Raw genomic sequence first — 17,756 nt, 5'->3', positions numbered from 1 at the left:
GGCAATGCTCCAGGATAGACAGTCGATCTCTTTTTATTATCATCAGAGTTGTGTGCATTCTTTTTTTAACCATGTAGCAATAAGGACCAGACTATGCAGTTTCATATCTTTCAAATGGGGGACTGAAAACCCCAGTAGCTCCTACACGACCAAGATCTTCCATCTAAACAATAATGTCTGCTGCAACTTCCCTCATCATGGTGAAATAGGCTACCAGGTTCTTACACCACTGGTTACTAAAGAATTGTTGAAAGCAACTCGGAGAATCAGCCAACTACCCTTTCTTTTTTTTTTCAGAAAGAATAAGGAAGCAGAGGATTGACAATTTCCCCTCTAAAGGAGTTCCACTTGAACCCTATCTCTTTGCATCCTGCTGTTAAATGAATCTCTTAGGACGGTGGATGGATGTCCACACTTGAAGAGCATGAACCTCTCAGGAAGGGGTTTGCCAAACCACCTACTTGCAACCTACTAAAATTTCATACAATGCTTTTATCGTCCCAACAGGTTTTTAGGTCCCAATAGTGTTGGATAACAGCAATCCGCTCTCAGGACTTTATCCACAAGCAAAGGTATTCTAATTTCATAGACCTATTATGGCTATTTGGCAAGTAGTTATATCTTTGGCACCGCACAATATGTGCAAGATCTGGTGCATTTGTAGGAACGTATTTACTTGCCTGGTATTGCCATCTAAGGACCCATTTTTACCTCCCAGTTGATTCAAGACTTCACATCTAGAACTGTTTCCAGTTGGCTACTCTTCCATTCCTGGGAAGTCTGTAGTATTGAGATCTGCTTACATACCAGAACCTGTAGATACCTTAATCTCTTCGCATGCCTCTGCCTTACCAAGTTCAGCCTGTAGAAGAGTTTGTTTTTCATGTTATTGTGAAGGCTCCTTGGTGCCACAACTAGTTGGTATCCGGATTTGCTGAAGCTCTTCTACAGTAGAACTATGCTTCTGCTAGTGATATTTTAGCAAGAAATTTGTCACAGGACGAGAGCTTCCTTTGACGAGGAAACCCTTCCTGGTTTCATCTGAAAAAGATTGTTGCGCCACTTTCATGTAGACTTCAGACTGAAGAGGTTGGAGGACCATCCTGATCTCAAGAATCATCAGTCTTGTGCATTTTTTTTTTTAACCAGTTAGCAATAAGGACCAGACTGCAGTTTCATATCTTTCAAATTGGACAGAAAACCCCAGTAGCTCCTACACGACCAAGATCTTCCATCTAAACAATTACGTCTGCTGCAACTTCCTTCCTCATGGTGAAATAGTCTACCAGGTTGTTACACCACTGGTTATTAAAGAATTGTTGAAAGCAACTCTGAGAATCAGCCAACCACCCTTTTTTTTTTTTCAGAAATAATAAGGAAGCAGAGGATTGACAATTTCCCCTCTAAAGGAGTTCCGCTTGAACCCTATCTCCTTGTATCCTGCTGTTAAATGAATCTCTTAATACGAGAGCTTCCTTTGACGAGGTTGTTGTGCCACTTTCATGTAGACTTAGGACTGATAAGGTTGGAGGACCATCCTGATCTAAAGAATAGCTTAGAAAAAAAAGAGCTAACCACCTACACTACTCATGACGCTCAGCTTAGCACTATGATGAACATACTGCATTACATGTCAGATATCACCATTCATTCTCAGTGTAGGTAGGCCTTTTTCTCCCTTATACAGACTTCATGTCCCACACCCAACTTCTAGCCTGGCACAACTCCAATCTCAAGTAGTGGAGTGCAGAATAACTTCATACTTGGAAGATGAGTCGTCGATGTTTAAAGATCTCTGGTACCCTTATGTAACTCAAAGGAGACCACTGTGCTCAAAGGACAGATGGATATCCAAGAGCCTTTCTTCACCGGACTCTGTGGACCGTCACCTGTGCTGATACCGAGATTCCAGTAGTATCACCCCATTTAAAGTGCACTAAGGTCCTCCTTAACTATTAAGAAGAACACTTCAGTGGCTAAAGTCTTGCCCATGGAATTTCACCCACATGTACCTGGATAACCTTATCCGTGGTTCTGCAGTAATTATTCAACCAGCAGTATTGTGCACCTAGTTCCTTCTGGGGATAAGTACCATCTCGTCTTCAGATAACAGTTGTGACATAAGTTTACTCGGATAGATAGAATGTTTGGCATCTCTCAAGTTTGGTTGAAGCGGGCAATTTGTTATTATGTGGTCGGCTGGATGCTAGATCCAGGCGAGCATCACGGCCTAGTAACTTTTCCAAAGACAAGTTCTATAATGAAGTTAAACCCCCCTCCTCCCAGACGAGGGGTTAGGACGAATGAAAGTTTCTCTCTCTACATCCTCCCAGATTAGAGATAGGATGAATGGAAGTTTCTCCCCCCTCATTCTCCTAGACGAGAGAAAGAGGATGAATAGAAGTTTCTCCCCTATCCTCCCAGATGCAAGATGGGAGGATGAATGGAATGCATATAGCCTTCCATATATGGCCTTGCATTCAGAGAATATCCTTATGGATACCCAATTTGGTCAGACCTAATCTAAACACAATCATCACTTTCCTTCTTCCCCAGTCCCAAAGTGCATTGACATTTCCTGCGTCTGTAAACCAAACCGATTGGTTTTAGGAACTTCCTCCCATTCTTAAGATAAGTATCCCATTAAAGGTCGAAGGGATGTAGTATGTGTAGGAGTAAATCGCAAATCTTTTTATCAATTTATATTTTTTCTAGTTATACAAGCCTGGTAACTTACACTGACTGCCTCAACCATGCTACAAGTCCTAACTGAGGTCAAAGTGAAGATTATGCTACCGGTTGGGTGGCCCAGCGTAACCCCGCTTCCTGCCAGCTACTACTACTAATTACCACTACCTCGTTTAAACAGCCATTTCATACATACATACATATACCAAGGCACTTCCCCCAATTTTGGGGGGTAGCCGACATCAAAGAAACAAAAAGAAAAAGGGGACCTCTACTCTCTACGTTCCTCCCAGCCTAACAAGGGACTCAACCGAGTTCAGCTGGTACTGCTAGGGTGTCACAGCCCACCCTCCCACATTATCCACCACAGATGAAGCTTCACAATGCTGAATCCCCTACTGCTGCTACCTCCGCGGTCATCTAAGGCATCGGAGGCAGCAGCAGGGCCTACCGGAACTGCGTCACAATCGCTCGCCATTCATTCCTATTTCTAGCACGCTCTCTTGCCTCGCTCACATCTATCCTCCTATCACCCCGAGCTTCCTTTACTCCATCCATCCACCCACACCTTGGCCTTCCTCTCGTACTTCTCCCATCAACTCTTGCATTCATCACCTTCTTTAGCAGACAGCCATTTTCCATTCTCTCAACATGGCCAAACCACCTCAACACATTCATATCCACTTTAGCGGCTAACTCATTTCTTACACCTGTTCTCACCCTCACCACTTCGTTCCTAACCCTATCTACTCGAGATACACCAGCCATACTCCTTAGACACTTCATCTCAAACACATTCAATTTCTGTCTCTCCATTACTTTCATTCCCCACAACTCCGATCCATACATCACAGTTGGTACAATCACTTTCTCATATAGAACTCTCTTTACATTCATGCCCAACCCTCTATTTTTTACTACTCCCTTATATGCCCCCAACACTTTGCAACCTTCATTCACTCTCTGACGTACATCTGCTTCCACTCCACCATTTGCTGCAACATTAGACCCCAAGTACTTAAACTGATCCACCTCCTCAAGTAACTCTCCATTCAACATGACATTCAACCTTGCACCACCTTCCCTTCTCGTACATCTCATAACCTTACTCTTACCCACATTAACTCTCAACTTCCTTCTCTCACACACTTCCAAATTCTGTCACTAATCGTCCAAGCTTCTCTTCTGTGTCTGCAACCAGTACAGTATCATCCGCAAACAAAAACTGATTTACCTCCCATTCATGGTCATTCTCGTCTACCAGTTTTAATCCTCGTCCAAGCACTCGAGCATTCACCTCTCTCACCACTCCATCAACATACAAGTTAAACAACCACGGCGACATCACACATCCCTGTCTCAGCCCCACTCCCACCGGAAACCAATCACTCACTTCATTTCCTATCCTTACACATGCTTTACTACCTTTGTAGAAACTTTTCACTGCTTGCAACAACCTTCCACCAACTCCATATAACCTCATCACATTCCACATTGCTTCCATATCAACTCTATCATACGCTTTCTCCAGATCCATAAACGCAACATACACCTCCTTACCTTTTGCTAAATATTTCTCGCATATCTGCCTAACTGTAAAAATCTGATTCATACAACCCCTACCTCTTCTAAAACCACCCTGTATTTCTAAGATTGCATTTTCTGTTTTATCCTTAATCCTATTAATCATTACTCTACCATACACTTTTCCAACTACACTCAACAAACTAATACCTCTTGAATTACAACACTCATGCACATCTCCCTTACCCTTATATAGTGGTACAATACTTGCACAAACTCAATCTACTGGTACCATTGACAACACAAAACACATATTAAACAATCTCACCAACCATTCAAGTACAGTCACACCCCCCTCCTTCAACATCTCGGCTCTCACACCATACATACCAGATGCTTTTCCTACTCTCGTTTCATCTAGTGCTCTCCTCACTTCATCTATTGTAATCTCTCTCTCATTCTAATCTCCCATCACTGGCACCTCAACACCTCCAACAGTAATTATATCTGCCTCCCTATTATCCTCAACATTCAGTAAACTTTCAAAATATTCTGCCCATCTTTTCCTTGCCTCCTCTCCTTTTAACAACCTTCCATTTCCATCTTTCACTGTCTCTTCAATTCTTGAGCCAGCCTTCCTTACTCTCTTCACTTCTTTCCAAAACTTCTTCTTATTCTCTTCATATGAATTACCCAATCCCTGACCCCACCTCAGGTCAGCTGCCCTCTTTGCCTCACGTACCTTGCGCTTTACTTCCACATTTTTCTCTTTATATTTTTCATACTTCTCTATACTATTACTCTGCAGCCATTCTTCAAAAGCCCTCTTTTTCTCTTCCACTTTTACCTTCACTCGTTCATTCCACCATTCACTGCCCTTCCTCATGCTGCCTTCAACAACCTTCTTTCCACACACATCACTTGTAATCCCAACAAAATTTTCTTTTACTAACTTCCACTCCTCCTCTAAATTGCCTGTTTCTCTTACTTTCACTTCGTCATATGCCATTTTCAACCTTTCCTGATATTTACTTTTTACCCCCGGTTTTATTAGCTCTTCAACCCTCACTAGCTCCCTTTTACATCCACCTACTCTATTCCCCTATTCTTTTGCTACAACTAATTTTCCTTCCACCAAAAAATGATCAGACATGCCGTTAGCCATACCCCTAAACACGTGCACGTCTTTCAATCTTCCAAACATTCTTTTAGTTATCAACACATAATCCATTAATGCCCTTTCTACTACTCTTCCATTTGCCACTCTTACCCATGTATACTTATTTTTATCTTTCTTTTTGAAAAAGCTATTACTTATCATCATCTCTTGCTCAACACACATATCTACCAGTCTCTCACCACTCTCATTTTCACCTGGTACGCCATAGTTCCCAATGACACCTTCTACGTCTCCAACGCCCACTCTAGTATTTAAGTCACCCATGACAACTACATAATTCCTTCTACCCAGTCCTTCTACACACCTAGTTAATTCATTCCAGAACGCATTCCGCTCTTCTTCACCTTTCTCACTACCTGGCCCATACGCACTGACAAACGCCCAACATTCCCTACCCAACCTAACCCTTACCCACATTAACCTAGATGATATCTCCTTCCATTCCACTACTTTACCTGTCATCCATTCACTCAGCAATAAAGCCACACCCTCTCTCGCTCTTCCCCTTTCAATCCCAGACACTACTAGACATTTCACCAAACATCACTTCACCCTTTCCTTTTATCTTCGTCTCACACAAGGCCAATACATCCATCCTTCTATTCCTAAACATACTTCCAATTTCACATCTTTTACTCTCTATCGTACTACATCCATGCACATTCAAACACCCCAAAACTAGAGTGCGGGGAGCAGTCACTCTCCCCCCAGCTCCGTCTCTGTCGATGTCTCACAGGATGTAGATACAGGAGAGGAGGTTCCTAGCCCCCTCGTCCCTTCCCTTTTAGTCGCCTCTTACGACACGCAGGGATAACGTTAGCGCCATTTCATACTTTGCTGAAATTATACTCCTATAAAAGGTCTCGGATTTGGTTAGTTAGGAAAAGTGCAAAATTCTAAATATTTACTTTTTAATTTTTGTCGCTTACTTTACACATGGCTAAGCAGGGGTGAGAGAGAAGCTTGAGATAAAAAAATTGCTTCAGTTTAGAACTGAGTGAGGGGAAAAACATTACTAAAATTCTATTGGCTAAACTGAGAGGAAAAACATTACTAAAATTCTATTGATTTTATTGAAGAAACTAAAGGTAATGTTATTTTACTGTATATGTATTATCTGATTTGCTGTATGTGGGTGTTTTAAATAAGGTTATGACCAAGATTTCCATGTAAGCCAAATAAAATTAGAATGAAAGTTTCCTAATAAATACAGACTACTAATATAGAAACTAGAAACAAATTTCTAGTACATTAATAAAGATGCAAAGAAGAAAAGCTTCAGTTTTTAAGGCTTGTTATTTCTTTTAGATCCAACGCCAGAAACAGACTTTGGGGAAATGGTTATTGAGGTTGGTGAACTTCTTATGTGTTTGGTATGTCAACTGCAGTGTACAGGGGAAGCCAATATGACAGAACATTTGCAAGGAGACCTTCATCGCAGGAAGTGGAGGTACAGTAGTGTTTTAACAGAGATAACATTGATTATAATTAGGTATTATAAAAGTCTTGTGAAATCACAAGTGATATATAATCATAACCCAATAACAATTAGAGGGGCACTCAGTAGAGTGCAGACCTCCACCTCAGCAGCTTATTTCGTGACCTTTTGCTTGACCTTGACCTTTGACCGTAACATGTATTGATTGGCAAGGGTTTTCATACGCACAAATAGGAACCAAATTTTATGAACCAAGTTTTAAAGTTGGTAACAACTATGTCCAAGTTAATAGCTGATTACGTGAATTGTATGCTTTACTTGACCGTGACCTTGACCTTGACTTTTAACCTTGCCCTACCAAAATTTATTCATTTCCATCTTTTTACGTAGCCATTAATCCCTACAAGGTTCATTACTCTACAATTTAACTTGTGGCCAGGAAGCTGATGAACACACACTCACAAATTACAATCACAAACAGGCTGTAAAACATAACCTTCTTCCAACTTCCTTGGCATAGGTAATTACAGAACATTTACTTACTCCAACTCATCCCTTTACCTTGTATTTTCTATTTTGATCATGATATACTCGACCACAAACATTTTTCCACAAGGGACAGCATGGTCAGCATTTAACCATGAAACAAGTACATCAACCCATTTCATGCGTGCGGCAATAAAGCTTATCCGCATTTATGTATGTAGAGCAATCAATGTTTATATCTTTACCATGTATCGTTAATTTTTGTTACAGGGACCAGATGGACCAGCTGAAGATGTTTGGCATAACAGCTGGCACAAAGATTCAACCACCTCCAGTGTCCAAACCATTGTCCAGTCAGAGGGTTCCCAGCGAATATCTTCAAAGTTCTATTCCTCAGGCAGTATCCCCGAGTAACCCATCAAACCAGTCTTATAGAAATATATCTGATAAGACATCAGTTGCTGTTCTGAGACCTGGTGTAGTTCCTAAAAGAAAGTCTATTTTTTTGCCCCCGAATTTATCTGACCTTGAAGTCTATTTTCCTGGTGAAATGCTGGGCAAGAACTTTTGAGGAAAGGAAAATGAGTATTATCTAGTACTGTGTTTGGCATCACAGGATTTGGCTATAAAGGAAAAGTACTAGGAACAAAAGTCTTAATTAGTGAGGTAGTGTGTTGTTCTGTGGGCATAACATGGCTTATGAAGAAGTGTCCTGAGACCTTACCCAAAGTTATTCTAGTTAGCAATTGCAATAAACAAAGAAATACTGTAGATATTTAATTTAGGAAAACTGTAACAATGAAGGGACTTGGTGTTAACATAAGATATTTATTGAACTTTGAAATTATTTTTTCCAAAGGAAACACGAGACATGAACGTAATTGATAAAATAGGGCCCGGTTAAATGTGGCCAATAAGTCAATAAAGATATTTTTTTGGAAAAGGCCATTGTTTTGGTGTTGCAGAAATTTTCCTTATTTGTTCAGATTATTTTTTCGCTTGTATAAATAGTTGCTAACAACAGATATGTTGAAGCAACTCTCCTGGAGTATTCAGGTATGCTCTATTAGAACGTAGGTTTGTTCGTTGTCTGTAGCTGTTGCTTATTTATAAATGGGGATGCTATGTTGTATTAGCAATCTCCACCTTCACTTGTCTTTTGCTACGTTTGTTATGTTGCCATGTGAGCTCTGACTTTCATCCTTCCCCTCCCTTCAACTATTTTCGTCACCCTCTTATATCAGAAATTTTATCATTTTCTAATTCCTAAATAACCCATTCATATTTTGTTAATAACTGCCAATTCCTGAAGAAATTACCAGGAGTTTTTTTAAGAAGTGTGACTTCAGTTATCAGAAAAGGCAAATTACTTTATTTGCAAGAGCAAACCTTGTGAATCATTTAAGGGGAGAACTATAGTATATATAATGCAAGTTCAATAAGGATGATTTACCATTTTCTGCCACGGAGAAAATTTATAATTTTGTTCTATAGATTTTGTTTAATATGTATATGATGGAATATTTATCTTCAGGTGAATAGTTAGGTCATACAAACATGACTTCTATCTAGTAATGTGCACTGTTAGTTTAGTATAAAAATGGGCGTTTTTAGGCTAGGTCAAGAGTGCAGGTTAGTAGATACAAGTCATGTTTGTATGACAAGGCTCTCTGCCTCTTGCCAATACAACTGTTCATGTACTGTACATTCATGTTAGAAACTTTGATCATATTTTGTATATTGATTATAGTTCATGTTTCGATTTATGAAATTTTAGCCTAAGTATAGTCCAGATAATTTTTCAAGTCCTTATGTAATTGAATATTGAATATGCAGTAAAAGTCTATAACCCTCACCCAATACATCGGCAAGCCCCGGTTAACCAGTCTTGAATTTGTCGCAAATTTATTGTTTATGATTGTGACATACACTATTGATGATAATGTTTTACTTTTTATAATGGATGTGTGCGCCTGGTTTCATGCAAAATAGTTTCCATCTGAAAAATGAAGCTCTCTGAAAAAAGTTGATTTGCAATTTGCTTTTTGAGCTAGCAAGCAAAACATCAACTGATCATCTGACATCTGGGATTGCATCAGCTGTTGTGGCAGTCCCCTCCCATTCTGTATCATATTCCGGTGAATGAAAACTGTGTGATCCCCTTCTCTTTCATTCATCATATTCCGACGAATAAATGGTGAGCGATCCCTTCCTCTTCCGTTCATCTTCCAGTGAATAGTGTTCTATGTTGTTTAATTTTACTTGAAAAATATGTTAAAGAATTAAGAATTTAGAAAATGATGAGGAAAAATCAAAAATTGAGGAAAATTTCTTGTTTTATGTTCACATCATATTTTATTAAGGTTTGAAAAGAGTATACGAAATAAACTTAGAAAATGAGAAACCAAGTTCTCTTTGTATGTAGGACTGATGTTACTGTATTTTATATATTTAATACCTTGCTCTTAGACAAACAGTAAATGGAAAACATTCTGAAAGCAGTTAAAGAAAGGACAATAGTTACGCTCCCATACTCTGGAGCAGGATTTTTATAAAACTGATGATTTACTCTAGTAATACGTGTAAGATTTGCATATTAGTATCATAAAAGCAGCTGATGAACATCTTAATTATGTACGGTTAAAAGATATTATAGACTAAAGTGTGTTGGTTGGGTCCTTAAATCAATGAAACACACTAAAGTCTGTGGGTTCTAATGCGGATGATGAAGGCATACAGCTGAAGGATTAATTTTCACTTGCTCAAAGAAACTATGTGATCTTTCGTATTTAATTTAATGTAAAGGTATATGGTTTCAGTAAAAGTACTTTTCTCATATTTGGTTTAGTGTTAGAGTTTTATGGCTCATAAAAGTTTATAGGGGTGTTCATCCGTGTTGTCAGTGCATGATAATTTTATAGTATTCAGCCTTGCAATGCTTGATTATTAAGGTTGGGAAATTATTAACTTATTCTTCCAATACTGTAGGTAGGTAATCTTTGTGTAATTTGGTTAACCTATATGTAAACAGAATATATTGAAGTGATCTTTTAGAATGTAAACCATTATTGGCCAACTGTGTGTAATTTATTATTTATTGACGCTTAATATATTTACTTAACCCTCAAGTCTCGAGTTTTACTTCTTGATACCTTGCCAAATTACTAGTTTCAAATTAGTTGTCCTTTACCTACAAAATTTTTTGATCAATTGAGAAGAAAGTTGATGCCTCATGAAAAATTATACAAGTGCAAGTATACGGTTCAATTTCCTTTTGCTTACACATATGCCGTATGCCGAATAGTCTAGCCAGTGCTTTACAGATTCTCCCCCAGCTCTCGTATACCTGAACGCTGAGATTACCTAGCAATTCTTCCTCATGCAAGGGGTTAACTACTGCACTGCAATTGTTCAATGGATACTTTCCTCATGGTAAGGGTAGAAAAGACTTAAGCTATGGTAAGCATCTCTTCTAGGAGAAGGACACTCCAAAATCAAACCATTGTTCTCTAGTCTTGGGTAATGCCATAGCCTCTGTACCATGGTCTCCCACTGTCGCTTGGGTTGGATTTCTCTTGCTTGAGGATACACAGTGGCACACTTTGATCTAATTTCTCTTGATCTTGTTAAAGCTTTTATAGTTTATATAGGAAATACTTATTTTAATGTTACTGTTCCTAAAAAAATTTAATTTTTCCTTGTTTCCTTTCCTCACTGGGCTACTTTCCCTGTTGGGTCCCTTAGGCTTATAGCATCCTGCTTTTCCAACTTGGGTTATCGCTTAGCAAGTAATGATAAGAATAATAATAATATTCTCCTCTGTCCTCAGTGGCAACTTTAATCTTGGCATTGGTTGAAGAGACTCTTTAGCTATGGTAACCAACGCTTCTAGGGGAGGGACACTTTAATTCAAACCATTGTTCTATAGTCTTGGGTAGTGCTATAGCCTCTGTACCATGGTCTTTGTCTTGAGGTAGAGTTCTATTACTTGAGGGTACACTTGGGCACTATTCTATGTTATTTCTCTTCTTGTCTTTTATAAGTTTTTATATATGAAATATTTATTTCAATGTTATTGTTCTTAATTAAGATATTTAATTGCAATTGTTAATTATTTCTTCTGTAGTTTATTTCCTTTCCTCACTGGGCAATTTTCCCTGTTGGAACCTTTGGCCTTATAGCATCCTGCATTTCCAACTAGGGTTGTAGCTTAGCAAGTAATAATAATATCCCATAACCTACTTAGAAAAGATCTAGTAGTCTATGTGTTACACAGGTTTGAGACAGGACTCTTGTGTTATTATTATTATTATTATTATTATTGTTGTTGTTATTACTTGCTAAGCTACAACCCTAGATGGAAAAGCAGAATGATATAAGCCCATGGGCTCCAATAGGGAAAATAGCCCAGTGAGGAAAAGAAATAAGGAAAAAAACTACAAGAGAAGTTCAAGAACAATTATAACATTAAAATAAATCTTTCATATGTAAACTATAAAAATTTCAAAAAGATAAACTTTCAAAATAACAAGAAGAGAAACAAGATAGAATAGTGCCCGGGTGTATCCTCAAGCAAGAGATCTCTAACCCAAGACAGTGGAAGACCATGGTCCAAAGGCTATGACACTACCCAAGACTAGAGAATAGTGGTTTGATTTTGGAGTGTCCTTCTCCTAGAAGAGCTGCTTAAAGTAGCTAAAGAGTCTCTTCTACCCTTACCAAGAGGAAAGTAGCCACAGTGCAGTAGTTAACCCCTTGGGAGAAGGAAAAATTATTTGGTAAATTTAGTGTTGTCATGTGTATGAGGAAAGAGAAAAATGTGTAAGGAATAGGCTAGACTATTTTTTGTATGTATCGTCAAAAATAAAATGAGCCGTAACCAGATAGAGGGATCCAATGTAGTACTGTCTGACCAGTCAAAGGACCCAATAACTCTAGCGGTAGTATCTGAACGAGGAGACTGGGTAAATGCTACACAGGTTTGAGAGATGGGCTAGAAGGTTGGTGAGTATTGTCAGGGGCACAGATATAATTAAAAGTGAGCCATATTGCATCTGAAATGAAGTCAATGTCACCATTAAAGTTGACACAATCCTTTGTATGAATTATTGATCTAATCTACATGTACAAGATACTATTAATAAATTTGAGTTTTCCTTGTGGACCAATAATTCAAATGCTGTACAATGAATCATCATTAATTGGTTCATTTTGTATATATTGAGAATTGAGTGAGGAAAAAATTCTTGTTCATCTGAAGAACTTATGGTAGAGTCCAAAGAGAAATCCAGCTGAGGTGTCTCCACATTGGGATGTAGAAGCCCAATTGCGATTTGAGGAATTTTACACACTGAAGTATTGTCCTCAACAAAAGCAACTTCATTATCCCTTGATGTTTGAAACCTTGTAGACAGTCTCGTGCAAACTGATACCAAGAGTCGTAGCGATTCATCTTTAATGTAAATAGCTACCGCCATTATGAAATAGAGGTTGGCTTTAAAAGGCTCAGATATCAACAAGACCAAGTTGTTGTTTTTTCCGACAGTGCAACTTTTGCAGGTCACTGAAGGCATAAGTTTTTGCAGCCTCTCTTCGCTTCCTCGTTACATTCACATTTTAGATTTTACTAAACAACCGTTTCTGCTTCCTTTCTTTCATCGTGTTAAAAAGACTCCATAGCCATGGTAAGCAGCTCTTCGGGGAGGGGAGATACTCCAAAATCCTACCATTGTTCTCTAATCTTGGGTAATGCCATAGCCTCTGTAGGCTACCATGGTCTTCCACTGTTTTGGAGTAGAGTTCTCTTGCTTGAGGTTACACTCGGGCACACCATTCTATCATATCTCTTCCTCTTGTTTTTATAGATTTTATAGTTTATGTATGAAAGATCCAATATTATTAGGGGAGTGTACTTGGCCCAATCTTATTCTGCATCGATACTATTGGTCTATCGAAAATACTACAAAGGCATGGCGTGAAGTTCAAACTCTAAACTGAATCCTTGATAGTGTTAGAGAATGGATGACATTTAAACAACTAAAATTAAATGTTAACAAAACTGAATTCATGGTGGTGGGTAAGAGAAACAGCTTGAGAAGCTTAGGTGATATTCAAATGAACATAAATATGACTCAGTGCTGATAGCTAGTAAAGTTCAAGATCTTGATGTATTTCTTGACTGTAACCTGTCTCTAAATTCCCAAATAAATAATGTAATAAAAACTGCTGATTATCCTTTAAGAAATATTGCGTTTATTAAAAAAGTATCTGGACGAAAATTCTTTAAAGAAACTTGTAATAAACTGTGTTATTACCAGGATTGACTACTGCAACTCTATCTATCACAATTTACCAAAAGTGCAACTTAAGAAATTACAAAACATAATAAACAGAGGAGCAAGACTGATAAAAGGTGTCCCACCTAGAGAAAGGATCACCCCTATACTAATTGATTTACACTGCGAGAACCGGTCGTCCAAAATACTTAAAGGAATTGCTACATATTGCGCCGCCAACAAATCGTGTCGACACGTCGAGAATAGTTACAGATGGCTTCAAACTGTTGGAACCTAGATATATGTCTACTCTAGGCTCCAGAGCCTTTAAATATGCGGCCCCGAGACTATATAATAAGATCCCACGAAACATTCGAATGATTGAAGGCATTAAGGCTTTCAAGAGGAAACTGAAGGCTTTCTTATTTAAACAGTCTTACAACAGTGACGATTTAATAGTAAATGAACAATATGTGATCTGAAACGATAAATACTCTGAACGGACAAGGTAAAACGACAGCGGAGGTCTTGTAGAGAGTGGGGTTCCCCTGCTGTATGGGACCGGAAAACCAGCCATCAAAGTAAGTAAAGTATTATCATTATTACTTCCTAAGCTAGAACCCTAGTTGGGAAACAGGATGTTGCAAGCCCAGGGGCCCCAACAGGGAAAATAGACTAGTGAGGAAAGGAAACAAGGAAAAAAATAAAATATTTTAAGATCAGTAACAGCATTAAAATAAACATTTCCTATATAAACTATAAACACTATAACAAAATAAAAGGAAGAGAAATTAGATAGAATGGTGTGCCCGTGTGTACCCTCTAGACAGTGGAAGACTATAGTACAGAGGCTATGAGACTACCCAAGACCTGAGAACAAAGGTTTGATTTTGGAGTGTCCTGGAAGAGCTACTTACCATAGCTAAAAAGTCTCTTCTGCCCTTACCAAGAGGAAAGTAGCCACTGAACAACTAGTGTGCAGTAGTTAACCCCTTGAATAAAGAAGAATTGTTTGGTAATCTCGGTGTTGTCAAGTGTATGAGGACAGAGGAGAATGTGGAAAGAATAGGCTAGACTATTCCTTGTATGTGGGGGTAAGCGAAAAAATGAGCCGTGTCCAGAGAGGGAGGGTCCAATGTAAATCTGTCTGGCAAGATAAAGGAGCCAATAAGAGTTACCCCTGCACTAATTATATTACACTGGCTGCCGGTAAAAGCGAGAATTGAATACAAGCTACTCTTACTAACGTTTAAGATACTGAACCAAAATATCTAAAAGAATGCCTGAACAAACTAGAACTAGAAACAAATGTTAACATAAGACACATGAGTGACAAACATAGGCTATCTGAACCAAGAACAAATAGTAAATTTGGTGAAAGTGCTTTTAGCTATTGTGCGCCGAGACATTATCATAAACTGCCAACTGAAATGAAGGACCTAAAGGGAGCAATTGAATTTAAGAAGAAACTAAAGACATTACTTTTCACAAGATCATATGATTTGGAAGATACTACAATCAAAGAATTGTATAAGTTATTATGAAAATGTTTCGTTAGATGATTAATATGGACCCGCCCGAGAAGTAGTTCACTCGACTTCAGTGGAGGGTTGGATTTAAACCCAAAACAAATAAAAAAAAAAAAATTACTATCTAGCGGTAGTATATCAACGGGTTGCTGGGCCCTGGCCAACCTACTACCTTAAAACCAGGTATGCAGTTAATTCTAATAGTCAGGCCTTCTCCATCATGAAGCTCAATACTACACAGTATTCTAGAAGTTTTTTTTATTCCAGCTGTGACCAAGTTGTGGAATGAACAAGCAGACATAAGTATTTTTTAGTTTATATATGAAAATCTGTTTTAATGTTGTTAATTTTTTAAGATATTTTATTTCAATTGTTTATTACTTTTCATATAGTTTATTTAATTCCTTATTTCCTTTCCTCACTGGGCTAATTTTTTCCTGGAGCCCTTGGGTGTACAGCATCCTACTTTTCTAAATGGGGTTGTAGCTCAGCTAATAATAATAATAATAATAATAATAATAATAATAATAATAATAATAATAATAATAATAATAATAAACTTAGAAGCTTTGCACCAATTATGTGATGGAGTGCCCACAAACTTATTTTTCAGAGTGACCATTTGGGAACCAGGAACCTAGCTTGGAGAGGTAAGTTCCTTGGGTGCTGATCATATCAGTTTCTAGGGCATTGTCCTGTCCCTTGCCTCTGCCATTCACGAGAGACATTTAAACCTTTAAACTTAGTAATAGGCAGTAGGCTACAGAGAATGTTTTATGGAATTTTTAGCGACCCTCCAACTTTTTTTTAATCTCACCCAGAGGAAAAACTGTGATTGGGGAATTACTAATACTTAATAAACATATACAGTTCAGCTGCATGAAGTTTATTTTCATAATGATTCTTCATTTTAGTAGAATTATGCGTTTAAACCTAAATGCTGGTAGTTTTAACTCATAGCTAAACGGGTTAACAATTGTTAGGTCATCATTTGCAATGTAGACAACGGAAACACATGAAAATTAGGTTCTCGGTTAGATAGTAAACATAGTAGCCTACATAATACAAGTATAATGCGAACATAAAATAATACATCCTTAAACATTTCTGCTCTCACATGCCAGCATTGATTAAGTGCTAATATAGATAACACTACTATACAAACATTTTAAGATACACTCTTGTAAACCTCTAAAGTCAAATGTTGCTATTAAGGGTCACACTAAAACTGTATTCAAAGTTTGGTTCTTCAGTAAACTTTCAGCCAATCATACAAGAAATGCTTTTGATTAACCTATCTAAATTCTAGTAATATCAACAGCAATCCAAATTGAGAAGTCAAATTGACAAGGCAAATATTGATCAATCACAAGTTTACTCTATATCTAGAGTGCAAAGAGAAAAAGCCTAGAAAGCTGCAAGAGCATCAATCGAGTAATCCATGATTTTAGCATGGAATATATGTAAACGCAAATCTATCATTAATTTAAGACAATACTCATCAATACTCGTTTTAATATTCAAAGCTTGGGTGCATGTTTTCCTCCTTGCTAGCTAAATTAATTGTTTTTTTTTTCTTTTCTGGGATTGATTTAGTAATTTTGCATTAAACGCAGTTGAACGTTTGTATTTAATTTCAACCCTTTTAATAATGTTTGATGGTTTAATTTTTTGGTAATCAATACAATATATTTTTATGCGAGTTATTGGACACAGATAATAAAATTACTCATAACAATAACATTACTGACTGTCTTCTTGATCATAGATAGTAATTTTTCATTAAACGCAGTTGAAGTTTGTATTTAATTTCAACCCTTTTAATAATGTTTGATGATTTCATTTCTTGGTTATCAATATAGAATATTTATTTTTTATTATTGGACACAATACAGCTACTCATAACATTAAATATTGCAGACTGTCTGCTGTTCCAATAATGAATATGGGGTAACCGAGAAACTGTAACTTGACAGTGATTGTTCTTCTGTGTTACGGCTCGACCTTGAAGTGAAGATTTCTTAAAATTCTCTTGTACGTGATCTGATTCACCATTATCAAAAAGTGTTTTTGACATTATATAGTTATTTTAAGTTTAGGCTATGCTAGTGTATCCCCAAAGGTCTCATGATGTGGTAGACGTGCACTGCACCAAGTATACACATCGTAAGTTCGTCTTATTCTATTTCAGGTCAAAGGGAAATTCAATTTATCCGTCATTTCTTTTAAATGGATTTCTATTAACAAGAAGCTAATGGTAATTCTCCTGGATAAATAGAAGGCGGGGATTCATTCGTAGGACTTTATCCACGTAAGTAGCACTACTACCACTTATGTGAAGTTTATTTATAATTGGCTTTTTGGAAAATATATATTATGTAATTGTTCATTGAAAAAGCTTATTTGTTTTATTTACATATGCCTGATTAACAAGCATATTAAACAATGAAACTAAATACAGTTATGGCTTAACCTAAAGTTCCCCTTTTAACCCAACCTAAGTTACCGGTAATATTTTACTGTATTGCAGGGCTATGTAATCTAGGGAAAACAAGTAGAAAAAAATTCCGCTCTCTTTGAAAATGACACTAATTTCTGTTGCAAATGTAGTTTCAGAAAACGGATTTTGAGCGAAG

At 37.5% G+C, this 17,756-nt stretch overlaps 1 protein-coding gene and 1 long non-coding RNA gene across 3 annotated transcripts in view; both read left to right on the top strand.

Annotated features, from left to right (window-relative positions):
- Window positions 1-8,862, top strand: part of LOC137641254 (uncharacterized) — a 35,083-nt gene extending 26,221 nt beyond the window's left edge. The window contains exons 3-4 of the mRNA XM_068373685.1: window positions 6,701-6,842; window positions 7,587-8,862. Coding sequence (XP_068229786.1) covers window positions 6,701-6,842; window positions 7,587-7,887 — 443 coding nt within the window. The 3' untranslated portion in view covers window positions 7,888-8,862. The remainder of the gene's footprint in view (window positions 1-6,700; window positions 6,843-7,586) is intronic.
- An 8,159-nt stretch (window positions 8,863-17,021) lies between these two features.
- The window catches only part of LOC137641588 (uncharacterized), a 265,500-nt gene continuing 264,765 nt past the window's right edge, over window positions 17,022-17,756 (top strand). Inside the window, exons 1-2 of one of the 2 annotated variants that reach the window (XR_011044550.1) lie at window positions 17,022-17,154; window positions 17,312-17,431. This is a non-coding gene — a long non-coding RNA (uncharacterized lncRNA). The remainder of the gene's footprint in view (window positions 17,155-17,311; window positions 17,432-17,756) is intronic. The other variant, XR_011044551.1, reaches the window with a different exon arrangement.

This window comes from Palaemon carinicauda, chromosome 5 (assembly GCF_036898095.1).
Source record: "Palaemon carinicauda isolate YSFRI2023 chromosome 5, ASM3689809v2, whole genome shotgun sequence".
In the NCBI taxonomy this organism is placed as follows: Eukaryota; Metazoa; Arthropoda; class Malacostraca; order Decapoda; family Palaemonidae; genus Palaemon; species Palaemon carinicauda.
Note: the sequence above shows the minus strand (reverse complement) of the source record. Positions and strands in the feature narration are given on the sequence as shown.